The 19,509-nt window shown below is 38.3% G+C and overlaps 1 protein-coding gene across 2 annotated transcripts; it reads right to left on the bottom strand.

Annotated features, from left to right (window-relative positions):
* Window positions 1–324: 324 nt before the first annotated feature.
* Dph5 (diphthine methyl ester synthase) lies at window positions 325–19,056 on the bottom strand. Of its 2 annotated transcripts, none has more exons than XM_083119996.1 (5): window positions 18,693–19,056; window positions 10,409–10,642; window positions 8,847–8,967; window positions 6,790–6,933; window positions 325–562 (listed from the first exon to the last, which is right to left on the bottom strand). In XM_083119996.1, the coding sequence occupies exons 1-5, from the start codon at window positions 18,825–18,827 to the stop codon at window positions 351–353; spliced, it is 846 nt and encodes a 281-aa protein (XP_082976122.1). In that variant the 5' UTR covers window positions 18,828–19,056; the 3' UTR covers window positions 325–350. The 2 variants fall into 2 exon arrangements, with proteins under 2 accessions (XP_082976122.1, XP_082976123.1); XM_083119997.1 differs by having other exon boundaries at window positions 19,007–19,047.
* Between the last annotated feature and the right edge of the window lie 453 nt (window positions 19,057–19,509).

Genomic DNA, 19,509 nt, shown 5'->3' with positions numbered 1-19,509 from the left:
CTATTGAATATGACGATTTATAACATTTATATTCAAAATGCTAGAAATCCACCAAGTTCTATTAAAAATCTCTCTCTTTTACACACACACACACACACACATATATCTACACCTCCCGTTTAAAAAAAATCCTAGGTATGGGCTTCACAGCAACATATTCAAAATAAACATAAAACATGAATGCAACACAAATATAAGTATGAAATCTTATTGATCATTATTAATAGAAAGGAAAAATTAAATAAAATCTAATAATATATATATGTATATAACTCCAGGAGTAGAAAACTGCTAGAATAATTCCATGATTTACACATTTTCAAGAAATATAAGAAATGTATTTATTTTCTTCATACAATAAGCTTATTTAAATGTTCATTTGGGCCACAAAATGAAGCAAGATATTCCTTCTCTACAATGTGCAGGTGGCCAGGTACAACAAGCGAATGCAAAGGTTTCCCTAGATCAGCATCCTTCATCTCCTGAAGAGAGCAGGCAACTAGCTTCTGTGTGTCTGATCCAACTCGAGCTGCTCCTATGCAAAATGATTCCTCAGTACACTCTGCAAAAAAACAAATTGGCCAACTAAAAAGGTTACATACACATCCAATTCAAATAAATGTATTCCAATGTTTAAATATTTCATGCTGATCAAAATTTGTTTTGAGTTTTCCATTTTGCTGCAATTTCACAAAAAGTTGCACAAACTTAGCTGAATATATGTGTGCAAATTTAATAATAAATTAAAATAACATACTGATAATTTATTTTCTAGGATAATATGAAAAGTTAAGGCAAAAATCATGCTCAGGGTGGCTACAGACAAGCAGATCATTTCTGCTTCTGACTTTTACAGGTTTTCGAAGACAAATTTTGCATTTTTCACTGACAATTTTAACTAAATTCACGTATTTGTATATGGACATAATAAACTACAGCTTCCATATATGGATCGTTGTTGTACATTACCTTACAAGAATTGATTGATTGATTGATTTGCTTTATTTTGGACAGCAGCCCTATAGGACCACCAGACAGTGACGGTGGAGGACACCTCGGAGGTAGTTCAGAGAAGCAAGGTGTTGGGACAAGGAATGATAGCTTAACCGCAGAGGTTAAGGTCCCCAGTTGTCCAGAGTACCGCCAAAAATGGGACTATAAGATTGGATATGGATATCAACGCCCTCCATGCGTGCCACTGGCTCTTGGCTGTGTACCAGAGGTGTCTGGAGGAGAAGCAGCGTGATGGCGGAAGATAGCAACCCGTAACACACGAATCATTACATTTTTAATATTTTTTTCTGCTGGTTTTGGTCCATTCCACTGCCTCCTTCCTTTTGATGAACGGTACCAGATGTATTTTCTTATTCATTGAGAGACACAATTTACTCGATGCGGCGAACCTAGGACACCAAAGGCGAAGTTTGCATGAACCATTAACCTCTTAATCGTCATTATTGTTGGCATTTCCGGTTTGCACCCACAGAAGATGTTGTCTGAGCACATTATACTTTAGTGGTGATCTACCCTGATTAGAAGGGAAAAATTAAGACCCCCTTTTGTTTCGAAATTTTATCCTTTGTTCATATTACTACGCCCTAATGAACAACCTCTATTTCAGATAACATTAGCCACAATTACAGGTTTTGTAGTTGTGTGCTTGTGCGTAGGTGTGTGTGTGTGTGTGTGTTTATGCACACAAACACACACACACTTCTTACTTTGCCTCTAATTTTGTGTCATTATTCTCAATTTACCGAGTACAGTACAGTGTTGTGATAACGTAATTTCCCCCTTAAGGACGAAGCATGTGGGCAACAAGGCAATGTTAGTTCTCATTGAGGCTCGTACCAGCAAGCAGCCTCAACGGTGGATGCTACGTTGAAAAGTCAAGCACATTATATTGAAAACCTCATATTTCCAACAACTTTCCCCTCGTTCCATTTTTCGCCATATGCACTAATAACGCAGTTGTCCTATGGTGTCAAGATTTTTGAAACACCATGTACATATACAGATTGTCAAAAATTGAACTATTATAATTTCATGGGCTTAGTCCGACACTATTTTGGATGCTACCGTTCAGTTCTGGCACATCCAAAACATAAGGTTTGATCCAAAACATGATGAAATAGCTGAAAGGGTTATTTTTAGACTTTTCGTGGCCATATTGGCCGACATATCTAATATTATTTGATATAGTGGGTCTTTTTAATTTCTTCTTATTATAATACAGTCATAAACTGCAAATTAGGTGAAAATAAGATGTCATGAATGATAAATAACTGCAATAAAGTAACAGGTTTCAGGTTTAGAATCTTCGTCATGACCGCCATTACAGACAAATGAGGACTTAAAAACTTGGGGTTTGGGCCATTTTAGGTTCGGGAATTAATGTAGTATCCGTCCCCAAAAGGGCACGTTCTCCGCCGGAAGTGAAATATTTTCAGTTGTTCCGACCCCACTATATTATTTTGATGTCAGCAAATAAAACCCTGTGCCCCTCTGTAATGCTGTGTTCTGCAAGTTCTGGCTTTTCAGGTTGGAATAATCTAATGTTGTGCTGCCGTTCGTTGCGCCATTGTTCAATGGTGCATCCTCTTTGGCCTATGTATGGTGTCCCACGCTCGCAAGGAATACGGTATATTCCTGGAATCCGTAGCTCCAGGTTATCCTTTACTGAGCGGAGAAGAGCCTTGGTCTTGAGTGGTGCTCTGTGGATGGTCTTTACTCCGTGTCTTGCGAGAATCCTACTTAATTTCCCAGAGGTGTGCCCAATAATGTTGGCTTCCAACGTTTCGAGCACATACATTGCTCTCATCATCAGGGAATATAGAAATGGAGACCAGTGTAGGGTTAAATATATGACAATTATGGTGTGGAATTTGGATTCTGTCTCCATTTCTATATTATCTGATGATGAGAGCAATGTATGCGCTCGAAACGTTGGAAGCCAACATTCTACTGAGATGCAGAGACCAAGACACAACACCGAACTTTACAAAACTACGTTACCACCTTCACTCTCCAGCCATCAACAAGATTCTACAATGCACCAGCCTTTCCTTGGTAAAAGAAAGGATCCACTACACCCGACAGCAGCTGGACCATCTAGATCGTTTCCTACTTTCAGTACACCTTGAAATCTCCCCACAGATTTCACCTTCTGACTGGGAATGGGTAGACGTCGTGACATCAAGCCAAGCAGAACAACTCCGACTGAAGCTGACCACCAAACAAGCAGACTTCAAGACCCAGTATACTAGAACTGGATACGAACAAGGTCATCATAAACCTCACCGACAAACAACTGGATGCCGCCCAAACTTGCATATTGAAGAAGGGACTGAATTTTGCTCTGACACCAAAAGCCTTACCGACCGAGGACATCATTTCCAGCATAGAACGAGCTGTTATTCACCTGCCTTTAGACGCCAAAGAAGAAATCTCCCATGAAGTCAGCCGGACCCTCAGAAGAGCAGTCCTACCAAAATCCAACATCACCAGAACCGAAAGAACAGCCCTGAAATCACTTCGTTCAGACCCAGACATAACGATTCTACCGGCGGACAAATGGAACGTGACAATGCTACTTCCTACGGCAGCTTACCCGGAGAAGATCCCTGAACTTCTAAGTGACCACGCGTACAGGGAACTAACCAGGGACCCCACCGCATCATGGAACTGAAAACAAGCCGCCTTCTCAAGAAATACAGCTTAACTGAAGACATCAGCAAACACCTGCAAGTCCATGGCAGCCAACCTCCCAGATTATATGGCGTACCAAAAATACACAAAGCAGGGGTCCCCTTGAGATCCATTGTAAGTGATATAGCCAGTCCTACCTACCGCCTTGCCAAATAACTCACGTCCCTCCTTCAACCTCTAGTCAGACAATGTGGACATCATGTTATGCACATCATCATCAACTGCATTCATCCAGGAACTGAAGGAACTCAAGGTTTCCGAAAACGACATCCTTGTCAGCTTCGACGTTGTTTCCTTGTTCACAAGAGTTCCGCTTAAAGACACATTGGAACTTCTGGGGAGCCACTTTCCACCGACCATAGTAGAGCTCTTTTGCCACACGCTCACTTTGACATATTTCCTTTACAACGGGAAATATTATGAACAAACCGACGGAGTGACCTTGGGTTCACCACTTTCACCGGCCATAGCGAACTTCTACATGCAGCATTTTGAACACGAAGCCCTGAAGGACGCACTGCATCCGCCATCCTGCTTCTACAGATATGTGGATGACACATTCGTCGTTTGGCCACATGGACGTCTGGCATTGAATAGATTCCCTGAATTCCTTAACAACTGTCATTCAAACATCAAGGTTACTATGGAGAGAGAAGAAGATGGCTGCCTCCCTTGCCTTGACATCCTAATCTGCCGCAAACCAGATGGAACACTCGGGCATGGTGCATACAGAAAGCCCACGCACACCAACCTCTACCTTAATGAGCATAGTTTCCACCACAAGGCTCAACGTCTTGCAGTTCACAACACACTAGCCCACAGAGCAGTAACCATTTCGGACGAATATAACCTACATTCAGAACTCAACCATCTTAGAACCACGCTACAACAGAATGAATACAGCATCAGTGACATCAACAGGGCAATCAACAAGGCAGTGACATCTCAGCAGAAACCAACCCTGGATAACAGAATGGCCGTTTCTTCACCAGCCGAACAGGGGGATGTGGTGCCTTCACCACACAGCCCCCCTGCTAGCAGCAACACAGGAGAACGTCCCACAACAGTTTTATCTTTTATTGGGCACACCTCTGGGAAATCAGCGCAAGCATGCCAAAGTTGGGGTAGGCAAACAGATTCCGTTCTGAAAGTTTTGTACTCAAGGCATTTTATGGTCTGGTGTAACCAAGAAGTTTTGGTTTCGTGATAACGCGAGTTCTTGCAATATCATTGTTAGCAGTCATATACACCCAGTATGAGTGTAAATATTAGATTTGCTGCATGTCATTGACTTAGGTACATTGTCAATAGAAGAGTGTGTGTGCAATGTGTTCCATCAAGGTCACTTGTTGAAAAGGTAGGAACCGCCATGTTAGTTTGAGGTTTGATCCTAATTTCATCCAGGGGACAAAATTCGGAACTCTTTATGTGTTGTGTCTGCAGATGGTGCCCTGGAAACAGTGGTATGGGATAAGGATGCACTGAAGATGGCGATTAACATTGATGCAGTGCACAAGATGGTTGAGTAGCCATCCTGGTCACATAGTTAGCAAACTGCAGTCAACGAATTTTGCAAAACAGAGATCATTCCTTTCAATCCAAATGTTTGTGGTGATGTGGATATTTTGGGTCAATTCAGTCCCTAACCGATCGTCAGGAAGCAACACGTGGACCCATTACTAACTGTGCTGCTGACCAACTGTCAACAACCAACTAGTCCGAAGACCAGCAGCACACAGTCAGTCCTAAAGACATCAGACGTGTTCCAGAGATCCAGCCTTCAACATCTGCTCGAAGAGGTTCAGCAACCACCATCACAAGCTCTCCCCACGAACAAAAAATTGTAGAGGCCTCTGCAAAGAAAAAGGCTCTGCCCAAGAAAAACTTGTGCTGCCGAAGGGTTCCATACAAAAGGGTGTCAAACCATCCTCCAGAAAAAAAAAAACAAAGCAGAAAGGACCAGCGACAGTAACCACAGTCACAACATTCAATATGGACAGCAACAGTGATGATAATGATGCTGAATGTCCCATCTGTGGAAAAACATATTCCGCAGATAGACATGGGGAAACATGGATCTGCTGCACAAAATGTTGCATATGGTTCTACAAAACTTGATCCGTCACCAAAAACTATATGCAATTTATTTGTGATACTTGCTTGGAAGGCTAAAAGCTCATCTTACAAATAAATAACTGAAGTTCATTTTTTTTTCTCAAGTAAACATATTATTGTTTCTGAGTTGTGCGAAATATGTGTTTTCAGTTCGCTACATTCAACTATTTATGCTCATTATGTTCACTTTTGTAATAACTAGGGCCTGGGACTTTATGTCCTGGAAAACTGTAAAATATGCATGTAATTATGTCATAGAAACTGAAAAATATGTCATAAAAAATTAAAATATGTCAAAAAAATTCAGAAACATTCCCAGTAAAGCCAAAAATATTCACAACAGTACTTTCGAATTTCTCATTATACGGGAAGTCAGTATCTTCCAGGGAAGATCGACTAGGGTGGGGATGGGGTATTAAATGAAGTCAGAATCCTTTAACGGAAGAATGTAGTGGGAAAATACTGAAAATATCTTGAGGTTCACTGCAATTATCCTAAATTTCATTCACTATTATGTCATATTTACACCTTTGTGGAAACTAAAGCATAATTGGCAGCTCATTAGTCACTACAGCTGTGGCAAATCTGGGCAATCGAAACACAAACACAACTTCTTTAGGCAGATTTCAATTATATAGAATCTGAAAAACAGCCTACAAAATTTTTGTCAGAACATGTTACAATCAATATTATTTCCATTCCACAATGAAACATGCAAAGAGAATTTCTTCTAATTGACAATGTTTCTTGGTTATTTCATGTTGATTTTAGTTAAAATAGTAAAAGTGAATTGACAAAATACATATGATTAAGAATAATGTATAACGATCAAACAAATAATAAAATCCCACTCAATTTTTTGACAATATAAACATGGAATATTTCAAGAATATTAAAACAAAGTTCATTTTTCCATTGCGCTCATACGAACAGAAAAAAAATAAAGAAGTATATCACTGAACTTACCTAAAGTTTCATTTCCTTTCTTCCTTTTATCAATAATCTGAAGTAGTTGATTGGCTGCCTCACTTACAGACATAAAACGTGGTGGTTCAAACTCTTTAGTTCCTTTCATCATGCTCTCAATTGTTTGCTCTTTTACTCTAATATCTAGGGAAGGAGAAGAAAAAGTGGTAAAATTTTAAAAATTCTCGTTAACAAAGCTCCATTTGCAGGTGAAGTCAATATGAGTTAACCCATTTATACTTAACCCACCAGAAAAATTATTAAACTTTGTTCAAGAAAAAAAAAAGAATTAGGTGAAAATTTTAGTCAAAACGTTGTGCAACATCTTGCATAAATATCTCATGCAAGCATTTATTCTTTGCATGTGATGACAGAACAAAATTACATTAAGTTCTGACCTGGTTCCAGCATTTTCCCTCAATATTTTGATCTTGTGCATTTTTCAAAAAAATTTGTTATTCTGTTAAATATATTTCTGTTATACAGAGGTTGAACGGGTTATATCCGACTGATATTTAAAGTGTACTTACCCTTTGAAAAGCTGTGCCGCCACCACCGGTTATGTTGTATGGGACCACCAGCATTATGGACTATCGCCCGACATTGCAATTTCCACTGCAACAAACTACGTTGGAGCACATGCATAGGAATTCCATCCCATTCCTCCTTACAGGCTTTCCATAGGCCAGTGAGGGTGTGGGGGAAGCGATGTTGTAGACGTCGTTTTAACAGTTCAAATGCGCAGAAATCCATTGGACTGGCATCAGGGCTTTTGACAGGAATAACACAAATTCCTGTTTCCTGCTCCATGTCCTGATAAAACCGGAGGGATGATCTACAGGTGTGGCTGGATGCTTTGTGTATGTGGATCCGCACTTGGTTCTTGTTGGCTCCGTACAAACGAGGGATGTCTGTCCGATAGATTGGGGCCATAAAGAATTCCTGGAAGTAGGAAGCATTCACCTTTATGTTTTTCTCCACCTTACGTATCTCCAACTTCCCTCGTAACCGTGTCCAGCAACAATCATGATTCCCTGCAGGAAACTTTCTCGGCACTGGCGGTAAAACTCGATACATCCCTTGCCAGAGGTGTCATGGTATGTAATTGCCCGAATGCTACCATTATGCGTGAGTGAAATGTAGGCCTCATCCAACGTGACAACTGTCTTCCATTTTGACCCAGCTAAGTGTCTTTCGTACAGTTTGCGGCAGTTGGTTTTGCGTTCTGTAATGTGCCATGGGAGGAGATTGTGAACCTGGCCCTTACGTATGTACTGCAGGCCAAGATGGCGACGAATGACGTCGCTGACAGTGGACTGCACCACATTGAACCTCTGGGCCATGTCACGTTGGGGTGGTGGATTCTGCTGGACTGCAATTTGCTGAATTCCACAAAAAACCTCAGGCGACACTTTGGCTGGCAACCTCGAACTGGCCCCTTTTGTTGGCGAATGTTTCTGTATGAGCACCATTTGTGTTTGCCTGGCCACAATATCTTTAGCTGTGGTCACTCCGATGGTTAAACCATTTTCCTGACACTGTTTCACTATTCGATTTTACGAAAAATGTGCATGGAAAAGAGCCATAATGTACCCTTCCCAATAACGGTTAATTTTCAGACATTTCACTAGCACAAACACGCTGCTCCGGCAACTGCAAGCTCAGACACAACACTGGTTTCAAGGTTCTGGTGCAACTACACATGTGGCAGCAGTGTTGCGAAATCGGTCGGATATAGCCCGATCAGCCTTCTGTAGACTATAAAAATAATAACATTTTTACTTGACATGTTTAACCACCACTCATGATGCATAAGTTGGAAGGAGTCTGTAAATGTATTATAACTGGAAATAATATCAGCTAAGAATCTGTCCTCACTACATTTAGATAGGATACCTCCACTCCTATAATCATTGCCCATCATTTTTTGCCACCAAATTTATTATTTACTTCACATGTATTTACACTATTTGTGTGTTGTGGAGCATTGAAGTTCCTTTGTTATTTTATAAAGTAAATTAAATTTAACGTTAAGGATGAAATGAAAAATGACCCACCTAAGAGACAAAGAGTATGCAGACCTCTTTTCTTATTTTCGCAAATCTTATCAAAAAAGCTTTCAGGTTGCCATGATTCTGTCCAGTAGGGTATGGAAACTGTTTCACCAAAATTGTAGAGCTGGAACATAAAATGTATCATTGAGACAGAACACATCTTCTCATCCACAGCATACATCATTACTTACATTCAGTGCTTGATAAATTTTCTTCAAAGATAGGCGCCAGCTCTGAAAATCAGGCGCCAGTAAACCACCTACTAGCAATTGTGCATACTACAGTATATTTCAAAAGTCACGCAATCCAAACTTTGAAAATACCAGGTGGTTATAATTAAAGTGACGGTGTTCAGAGTGGTACAGCACGGGCTGTAATGAGAGTAGCAGTCTGAAACTTCGTAGATATGCTAATGAAGCAATGCGCTCGCGAATTATGCAAAAAAAAAAAATTGTATGTATGTATGTATGTATGTTTTACTTTCAAAGGTATTCGGGAATTTTGCCTCCTTGAGTTGATTACTGACCAAAAACGTTTGGGATTTGATTTGATATTTTCTGTGATAGCACCCATGTATTTGGTCTTCTGCAGTTGTTTAGAGTGACGTCGTAAGACGGTGAAAGTTTTCCGTGAGTATTCATTAGGAAAATGTTTCCAGGGATCCCAGGCCTTTTTCGGTTTCCAAGGGCAACTAAGAGCTCAGAGTCGAACCAGGAAGGGTATTTGCTTGATTTCGTTTTTTTGAGTGGCACATAATCCTTCTTCACTGCATGAATCACATCAGTCAGTATGTATGTATGTATGTATGTATGTATACGGCCCTGTAAAATATTTAAACAGTTTGATTAAAGCAACTAAAAAATTATGTGTAAATGTATATTTTTCTGTTTCTGATACTGTAAACACGAACTTACTATGGAAATGGGTGTGTTAATGAAACTATAATAATTTAAGTAACTTTTCTCCCAGTGAAAACAAAACATTCTGGATATAATTGTAACTTAAAATATTTTTTTAAAGTGTTTGTAGCTGAATTTTGGCAATTTTTTTAATAATAGTTTCCAAAATATCAGCTGCCATGTTTATTATCAGTTTAATGATAATGAGACTATTTACGGTTTAACATGATGAGTATTTTGTACATTATTCTGCACAAAATGTTTGTATTTTTGCCTATAGAAGTTATTGAATTTTAAATCCAGAGAAATTTAAGTGTGTTTACAGTTTACATATTACATTTCCTTTCATATGAGCTTCACCCCATCAGTTCATGTATTTTGTTTCCTTTATTTTCCTTTCTTAGAGCCTAATAAACACCATAGAATGATAACGAGATTAATGCACTATCACAAAAAGTGATTCTGAAATCTACAAAATCCTTGTGTGTTAACTTGATTTTTTTTAAAAAAATCACCTGATTTAAATCAATCCACCTTGTGTGAAACTGTAGGAAGAAAAATGCAATGTGGAAATTTCTAGGGTTCACACCAAATAACTCCTATTTACTATGGAATGTGCATAAAAAAACCAGAGGAGTGAATATCCACAAGTATTTTGTATCTTACCTGTAATCCACAACATCCAATCGCATTCAGTATAGATGCATTGTGGATGACACGGCAAGGCACGCCAGCCTCTCTTGCACGGAGAACCAGGTCTGTATGTGTTGTAGCACTGAATGGATCTCCTACAACCAATAGAGCAACATCTTCAGTATCAGCTTTATGGAAAATTTCTGATGAATGCTGCTCAACAAGTTCGCGATCAGCTAATGTAAGGCTACACCCATAGAAATCTTCCTGTGGGAATAATGGAACAATCATAATGAAAAAAATACACAAAACTAAGAGAGCTAAAGTTGGATTACTCAGTCAATGGGCTTTGTACGAGGGTGGATCATTAAGTATCGCACAATAATTTTTTAAAAAAGAAGTTTAATAGGTAAGACAACATAAATTATACACATTGAAAACACATCTTTTAGCTACATTTCGACATAGGAGCCAAGTCTTTCAACACATTTTTCCCATCGTGGCACTAGTTTCAATATACCCTGTTCATAGAACCCCGTCAATTGGGAATACAGCAATCTGCGCACAACCGATTGCACTTCTTCATAGGAATTGAAGAGTTGGCCACCTAGGAATTTCTTCATTGGGCCAAACATGAAATGTTGAACAGCCCTGACAAGGTTCTGAGATGGATCCGCCGGTCGTTGAGAATTGCCTGCTCAATGGCTGTAACATTCCGTTCCGTTGCAGCTGTTACTGGTCGCCCGGAACGTGATGAGGTTCACACAGCCTCCTTGAAAGAATGTGCACCACCTGGATATGTTGTACGGTCCAAACAGTCTTCCCCATACACGCCCAACATTTCCCTGAGGATTTCACTAGGGTTTTGTCCTTTCGTCCACAAAAAACGAACTACAGCTCTTTGCTTTTCACACGTTGACGACAATAACATGCGTGCTATCTTTGTTAAGTAGTTCACGCTTCTGCTGCAAGAGTTATACCTGATCGAACAAATGCCGTCTCTAGCGTGAACTTCAAACTATACATCTGTAACATTTCAACGTCCCAGCCACAATAACATCGCGGGAAAAAATTGTTGTGCGATACTTAATGATCCACCCTCGTATTTCCTTCTTAATTTAATGTACTCCATTCCACACATTAAATAATTTCTCTTAAATGAAATTGATAGCCCTGAGAAAAATCTGAACACTGCCATCAATAATAAATAGCATACAGTTTGTTCAGTAATGCTAAATTTCATTTAAAAATAAGTAGTTTATGCCCTATTTCACGTTAGCACACACACAATTTATGAAATATACTAAATATGTCTAAAATATGTAAAATACACGTAAATCAATCCGTGTGAAATTATTTTGTAGTATTAGACATGCTGGAATCATGTGAGAAAATTGATTGATTGATTTAGTTTATTTTACTTCGCGTTTTGTGCCTCTTGGCTAATTTGCGAAGATGGGGATGAGTGATGAAATGATGAAATGGATGAAAATGGACATTCACAAACAACCATACCCGACCGGGAATCGAACCCGGGACCCTTGGCGTCGCAGCGCGATGTGCTAACCACTCGGCCACAGGGTCGGGCCTCATGTGAGAAAAGTTAGTTGATAAATCCAGTAATTTCTCCCTGCACACTTCTAATAAAAATGTGTAAATGTCTAATTTCTTATCATTTTAATTCTAAGCGTGCATTTGCAGGCTGCATCCAGAAATCCTACACCCTGGATTTCTACAACATTTCAAATATTTTCATCCAAAATGAAGTTTCTTCTAAGAAAGAGCGTTCTTAACTATCGCGTTATGAAAAACTAAATACATATTTAGTCAGCATAAGCTGACCAAGGCAGTAATTTATTTTATTAAAAACATAAACTAAACGTAACGTTTCAACCTTCTAGCAAGGTCTTCTTCAGACTCTGTATCAAGTACAAAAGTAACAAGATACAAAAACAGGGCTTTATATATACACACAAACATTACTCCCTCCAGACTATTTAGAAAGTTGTTTGGAACTTTCTAGCAGGTGGCTTTCACTTGTCAACTGTACTTTCACCTAAAAGGCTAAACACAATTACTTCCATATAGAATGTGGAATGTGGTTGGACTTTTTTTTTTATCTCACGCTCTTTTTCCTTCATTTTTCTCCCTTCTCCTCTCCTCTTTCTCTCTTGTCCTTTCCACTCTTTCTACCACCTTCTTCCATTCTTTGTTTAACTTCAGTCCCCCATTCCAGTTCATTGTGTCTTCTTCACCTTTCTTCTCTATTTCCTTGGCTTCCTTCCCTTTTCTCACTAGCATTCTCTTCTCCATTCCTATCTGCTTAGCCTCATCCCACTCTATGTCATGTCCTGTTTCTCTCGTGTGTTTAAATATTGCATTTCTCTCTCTCTTAAGTCGTACATCATCCCTATGTTGTTTCAACCTGTCTTTCAGCCATTTTTTCGTTTCTCCTATGTACACACTCTGACATTCTTTACATTTCACTTCGTAGATAATCCCTTCCTCTTCCTCTTCTCTGTTTTCCTTTTTCTTGTTTGCAGGAAGGGAGGGAGAAGCATCTTAAGAATAGCTTTTCAGCTAAACCATTGCTAGGTGGATGATATGGTGGTGAATGAATAATTTGTATTCCTAACTTAGTGCAAAATTCTTTAAGCTTCCTTCCCGAAAATCGAAGTCCATTATCACATGCGATTACACTAGGATATCCATATCTTTCAAAACATTCTTTGAGACAATTTATCGTTCCTTCACTAGATGTGGACTTAACTTTCCAAACCTCTATCCATCGTGTGCATGAATCAACTAACAATAAACATGTGCGACCAGCGAAATAAAAGAAATCCAGATGCACTCTTTGAAATGGCTTATCTGTTTGATCTCAAGATACATATTTATTTTGCAGAGCATTGTTCTGAAGTGCTTGACACTGTGGACAGTTAATAACTTCTCTTTCTAAGTCAATATCAATTTGCGGTCACCAGTACATAGATCTTGCTAATTGTTGTAATTTCCACAAACCTAGATGATTTGCATGCAGTTTTTTCAAGACTGTATCATGCAACGATCATTGAATAATTAACCTGTTGCCCCATATCAAACATTCTTTTACAATCACTATGTCGTGTCTTATCTGGAAAAAATTTGCAAATGGTGAAGCTTATTCATCTTTATTTAGCTTTGCTGGCCATCCTTCAGTAACATACAACTTTATCTGCTGCAATAACAAGTCTTTGGCTGTTTCTTCCTTAATACTTTATAACAAGATTGGTTCACATTCTAAGTGAAATACATACTCATCGCTAGAAACATCATCTTCAGGTACTTCCTTTAAGGGTAATCTTCATAACAGATCTGCTACTTCCACATGCTTAGTGTACTCAATTTTAAAATCATATTCTGATAAAAGCAAAGCCCATCTTTGAAGTCTACTGTTACCCATAGAAGGAATTTTAGCTTTTTCTCCAAAAATATATTTCACAGGAAGATTATCGCTATGTACAGTAAAATTTCTACCATACAAGTATTTGTGAAATTTCTTCATGCCATGTATAAGAGCTAAAGCTTCCCGTTCAAACTGACAATAATTCTTCTGAGCATCAGTTAACGTTGGTGATGAACAAGCTACTGTGCGTAAATTACTTTTGTACACATTACACAATTGACAACCTATTCCTACAGGACTTGCATCTGTAATTAGTACAACTTCCAAATTCTGATCGAAAGGAAAAATGACATCTGCTTTCTTCACCATTTCCTTTACTAATTCATATTCCTGTTGATGAATATCAGTCCATTCCCATTTATGTCCTTTCTTCAGCAATTCATGCAAATGAGGTATATGCATTGACAAGTTGGTTATATGCCTATGGTAAAATGAAATACCTCCCAAAAATGACTTTAGTTGACTGACATTACTAGGTACAGCACATTTTAATATTGCTTCTAAGTTCTTCATAGATGGTCTAATTCCTTCACCAGAAATGCAAAATCCTAAATAGTCAACTTCCGTAGCAAAAAATTGACACTTCTTAGCATTTACCTTCACATTATATTTCTGAAGACGATCTAGTACATTCCTCACGTTATTATAACACTGTTCCAATCCTTTACCACAGATAATTATATCTAAGTAACATTTAGCGAATGGAATTCCTGTTAATATCTGATCCATTACATGTTGAAATATCAAAGGACTACACTGCAAACCAAAAGGTAATCTGTTGTAACCAAATAAACCAAAATTAGTACTTATTACGAAATATTTCTTCGAATCTTCATCTACTTCCAACTGTAGAAATGCACTCCTCATGTCAAGAACCACATATGTATCAGAATCACCTAATGTGTTCAAAATATCACCAGTTAGAATAAGTTACTTCTGACAGTATACCACCGGAAACAAATTTACTTATATCGTTTTTAACCTGTTCACTTAAACTATAAGGTACTTCATAAGCTTTCCTAAAAATTGGTGTACTGTTTGGTTTCGCCGGAACCATAGCTTTAAAACATTTAATAGGCTCCCTAAGATCATCTGAAAATACTGCCTTGTACTCAGACAACAAATTATTTATGAGTACTTCGTTATTAGTACAACTCTGAACTCCTATCTGCTGTAACATGAAATTTTGCCTCCAATTAGGCCATAAAATGTCCAACCAAGTTCTTCCTACAATTGGTTGTGGCAGATTTTTTTTACAAACCAAAGCATTCATATTTTATTTCTTATTTTTCCACAATACATCCAACATAATCTGACTGTCTAATGGTAATGGTCTTCCCTCAACATTTTTCAAATTGATATTTGCAGGTCGAATCTTTAAATACGGAAAAGATTGATCAAGAAACCTTTTATCAAACACACTTACAGAAGCTCCGGTATCGATCTCAAAATTAACTAATTTACCATCACAATTCAGTTAAATTGTACATTTGTCAGCATTATGCAAAGTTCCAACTACAGAGTTCAATTCAAATTGCCTTTCTTTAGCAGAATCATACTTGTGGGGCGGTAACTGAAAAGTGTGCAAGGGCTCGTGTGAAATTAACAATTCTTGATGTTCCTTTTCTGCATTAGACTCAATATAATCTTTACCCTCTTTCAAAATTACATCAAGAGACACATTACTTAAGCAACTGTTAGATTCAGTGGATTTAAATTGTAATCTTGATAAGTTTTTATCTCTCGGTTTATTACGAAATATACAAAATTTCTGAATATGTGCAAGGAATCCACAACAATTACATCTAACTTGCTTTAAATATTTTTTTTACCTTTTTCATTTGTCTTTCCACATTTATAACAAATCCATTGTCTTGAAGTTCCAGGTTTCTCATTAATGGTGCTCTTTTCAGTCTGATTATTAAAGTTAATTTTCCTATTGGAAAAAGCTTGGAAAGGTTTAGACTTGCTTTCATGAAGTTTATGTACATTATAATCAGTAGCAAAACCTCCTTTTTGATGGGATAACCATACATCTTTCTCAACTATTTCCATATTCACGGCAATGTCGCAAGCTTTAAGAAAGGAAACGTTGCCTTCTGATAACAATTTCTTTCTTGTAACTTCACTGCTAACTCCAAACACCAGCTGATCTCTTAGCATATCATTTAAGAATGCTCCAAAGTTACACTTAGTAGCTGCATGTTTAAGAGAAACTATATATTCAGACACAGGTTGACCTAACTCTTGCTTCAGAAGATGAAAACGGCATCTTTCTGCGACTACGTTATGCTTCGGTTGAAAATGATTCAACAATACATCTTTTATTACTTTGTATGTTTTACTAGCAACAGAATCTGGAGTAACTAAATTCCTTAAAACATCATATAAATTTCCTCCGCAGAATGCAATAAAATGACTAATTTGCTTTTCCTTTGGAATGCCATTAGCAACACAAATCTGTTCAAACCGCTCCAAATACGAATCAATGTTACCTTTATCCACATCGAAAGGTTCCAGAATCTGTCCTTGAATCCCATACATAGTCGCCAAATTGTTTTATTACCAACCACAGTAATATGATATAACAAATCATGTGGGTTCGACTTTATACAAAATTATAATTTAATCCAGGACTAAGAGGAATGGAATGCCATTTCCTTGCTATTTGCCTGCGTTCGATGACATAACCCCGTGTCAGTGTTTCCAAACATGCTTTTTGTTTCGTAAAATCGAAAACCATCTGTTCGACACGTAGTGTCTGTTTACTAACGACCCCAAATTTTAACTGTGTTTACCAAACCTAACCTTATCGTGCATGGTTCGTGGATGTAATAATGCAAGAATCATGGAAACGTGTAAAAAAATCGTGGTATAATTTAACAATACAGGGAATTTATCCAATTTGTTTGAAATTTGGGATACTTACTAATTTGGGCCTCGTAATCACGAATCTGCACTTAATATTTAGCTCTTATATGGGGGCCGGTGAATCCGGCAAATTTCTAACATGCCTTTAACAGGGACTCTATAGAGAAAGCCGGGGAGCCGGAGCGGAGGCGGGGCCACGTCAGCGGTTGGGGGCGGTAGGCCAATTACCCCAGGGGCAGAGCCCGGAATCGGTGGAAAATTTGGAAATCGAAGATGTAGAAATAAGAACTTAATTTAGATTATTTTGCTATTTCCACGTGTGAGCGCCAAAATTTAACTGCAGATTCGTGATTAGGGGGCCAAAATTAGTGAGTATGCCGAATTTCAAACAAAATGGAGAAATTCCCTATATTGTAAAATTGCTCCAAAATCGTAATAGTATGTCATTTTCGGTCATTAAGGTTTGAAACACTGCTTGCACACTGCAAATCGACAAAACACAAGCACGACGCGTGGTGATCCATGGCGAGTGCATGCCATCAAGCGGAACAAAGAAGACAAATAATGACTCGTAATATGACAAGTTGACACTATTTTATGGAAAAAGGCATGGTAACAGTTTCATACATCGGTGACACATTTCTTCATTTTTACAGAAGAAACTACTTATGGAAATGAGTTTGCCTAAGGTTTCGAACGTTAGTAGAAGCATTTTCTTTCATCGTGGAATCTATTTGACCCGGAAATCATGTATTTTTCAATAGAAATATCTCACCAACGCACAATTGCCATTGCCTTCCTACGTGAACCGGATGCTCCAAACGTTGGATGACGTAACCCCTTATCAGTGTTTCCAACCCTTTTTTTTTTAACTATGCTTGCCTAACCTAACCAAGCCTAAGCTAAACTTATTGGAATGGTTCGTGGGGGCTATCCGTGCATAATGGACAATTTGCACACGTGACGAACACAATAGTAGGTATTTTTCGGTGAAGAAGGTTGGAAATACTGATATTCGAAAACAAAAGAAGCGATATCGGTAACACTTTACTATACCGGAGACTGATTTCTTCAAATTTACAGGAGAAAGTACTTACGCAAATCATTTTCTGCAGCGTTGTTGATGTTCGGGAATATAGTTTTGATCCATTTTAATGCGAATGCATGTGTTGATCCATTTTAATGCGAATGCATGTGGTTTTCTACGAAAATCTATTTCCGATGCGCTATTGCTGCTGCCGCCATTTGCTTTCTGCATGAGAGCACAATACGCTCTCGTATTGTCCGTATATGCTAAATTAAACGAAAGGAGTGCTAATGGGAACCTAACCTAACAGGCCTAACCTAACCTAGTAGGCATACCTCGTTCCCGTGATGGTTCGTGGGGCTATCGTGAATTTTTGGGCTAACATCAATGGGTTTTGGGGCTACCCATGGATGGTTTGTTGGAAATAAGGAACAAGAAATAGACATTATTTTCGTTAGAAATTCATTATTTCACAGAATAGTATGTTAGCAATGTAAAAAAATGCAAAATAAATCATTGATAGGTGTCTCCGATATAGTAAAGTAGTACCGCGATATCATTCGGAAAGTAAGAGATATCGCACCGTTACGTGCGTTTGGTAGCACTTAGAAAAATGCATTATTTTAGTAGAAAAAGTGTTTGTTTTCGTGTAAAAAGCATAATGGCACCTTGAACTATGTTCCACAATACACAATTGTTAAGTACGAACCATGCGAAACACAAAATATCCGATTTTAATGTGTCTCCGATCTATGAAACTGGTACCAAAGGCATAACTACACCTTAAGGAATTATCCGCAATACAAAATAGGTAAGTACCAATGCTAAAATTAACGAAAGAAACGAGTGAGGTGTTCCGGTGATACTGCATAATTGCCGTCCATTTAAAAATATATATATATATATATTCTTGGGAGTACCATTCGCAATGTTACCTAATCTTTGTCCGTCCACACGAACATACTGAAACTTACTAACGCATCTTTTCCTATCGTTAAAATTGACGTGTAGGCCTCCAAATAAACTCTTCTGGCGTGTTTCACTATTTCCAGCCCTTTAACAGTAATGTCTTTTGCATCTCCAAGACCAATTCCAATTACGTAAAACATAATAAAATTCTTCCCTGTTGCGTTTCACCAATGCTATACACTTAGTTCTGCGATGCAAGGTGACCACTTATATACATTGACCTTTCCTTTTCTTTATTAGCTGGTCCTGTTTACCTTACGTGCGTTATCGATCAAGTTAGTAAGTTCATTTTAAAGTCTTCTCAAAATACTTAAGTTACCATATTTTTATAGCAACCGACACGTTTGGTTTATTCAAGGTGGTTTATTTACGATACAAGACAATTTGTGAAATCCGGGTTCGTCGTCGTCATTTGTTGGCTCACAGCGTTTATTTCTTAGCGATTTCTAGCCAAAGGTGCCGGTCTTCATTATCATTTTTTTGAATGCAGCTGTCCTTCCTGTTTCTATGGTCTTGTTCTAGGGGGTTGTGTGTGGTCACATCACATAATTTTTCATTCACTGCAAATTTTTAACATTTCCCGTCCCGAAACGTTCCCGACCTTGTCGGGAAATTGAGAACTTTTCCCGTCCCGAATGTCGGTATTTTAAAAATTTCCCGTCCCGTCCCAAAATATTCTGTCCCGCACACCCCTACGGGAAATATTCGAAATTTTCAGATGTCAAGCAATTACCAAGAATTTTCAGATGCACATGACCGTGACCATTTAAATTTTCCCACTGTTCGCACTCCCGATAAGTCGAGATCGTTAGGTAACTACTT

The sequence above is a fragment of the Lepisma saccharinum genome, chromosome 3 (genome assembly GCF_977018435.1).
Source record: "Lepisma saccharinum chromosome 3, izLepSacc3.1, whole genome shotgun sequence".
Taxonomy (NCBI): Eukaryota; Metazoa; Arthropoda; class Insecta; order Zygentoma; family Lepismatidae; genus Lepisma; species Lepisma saccharinum.
This window is presented reverse-complemented; position numbering and strand designations above follow the sequence as displayed.

What these genes read in the sequence shown, in the direction of transcription:
- Dph5 (XM_083119996.1), bottom strand. Translation starts at nt 18,827, where the DNA reads ATGTTTTACGTAATTGGAATTGGTCTTGGAGATGCAAAAGACATTACT. An exon ending in CGATAGGAAAAGATGCGTTA is followed by an intron (nt 10,643 to 18,692) that starts GTAAGTTTCAGT and finishes TTATTCCCACAG; the next exon opens with GAAGATTTCTATGGGTGTAG. An exon ending in TTGGATGTTGTGGATTACAG is followed by an intron (nt 8,968 to 10,408) that starts GTAAGATACAAA and finishes TTTATGTTCCAG; the next exon opens with CTCTACAATTTTGGTGAAAC.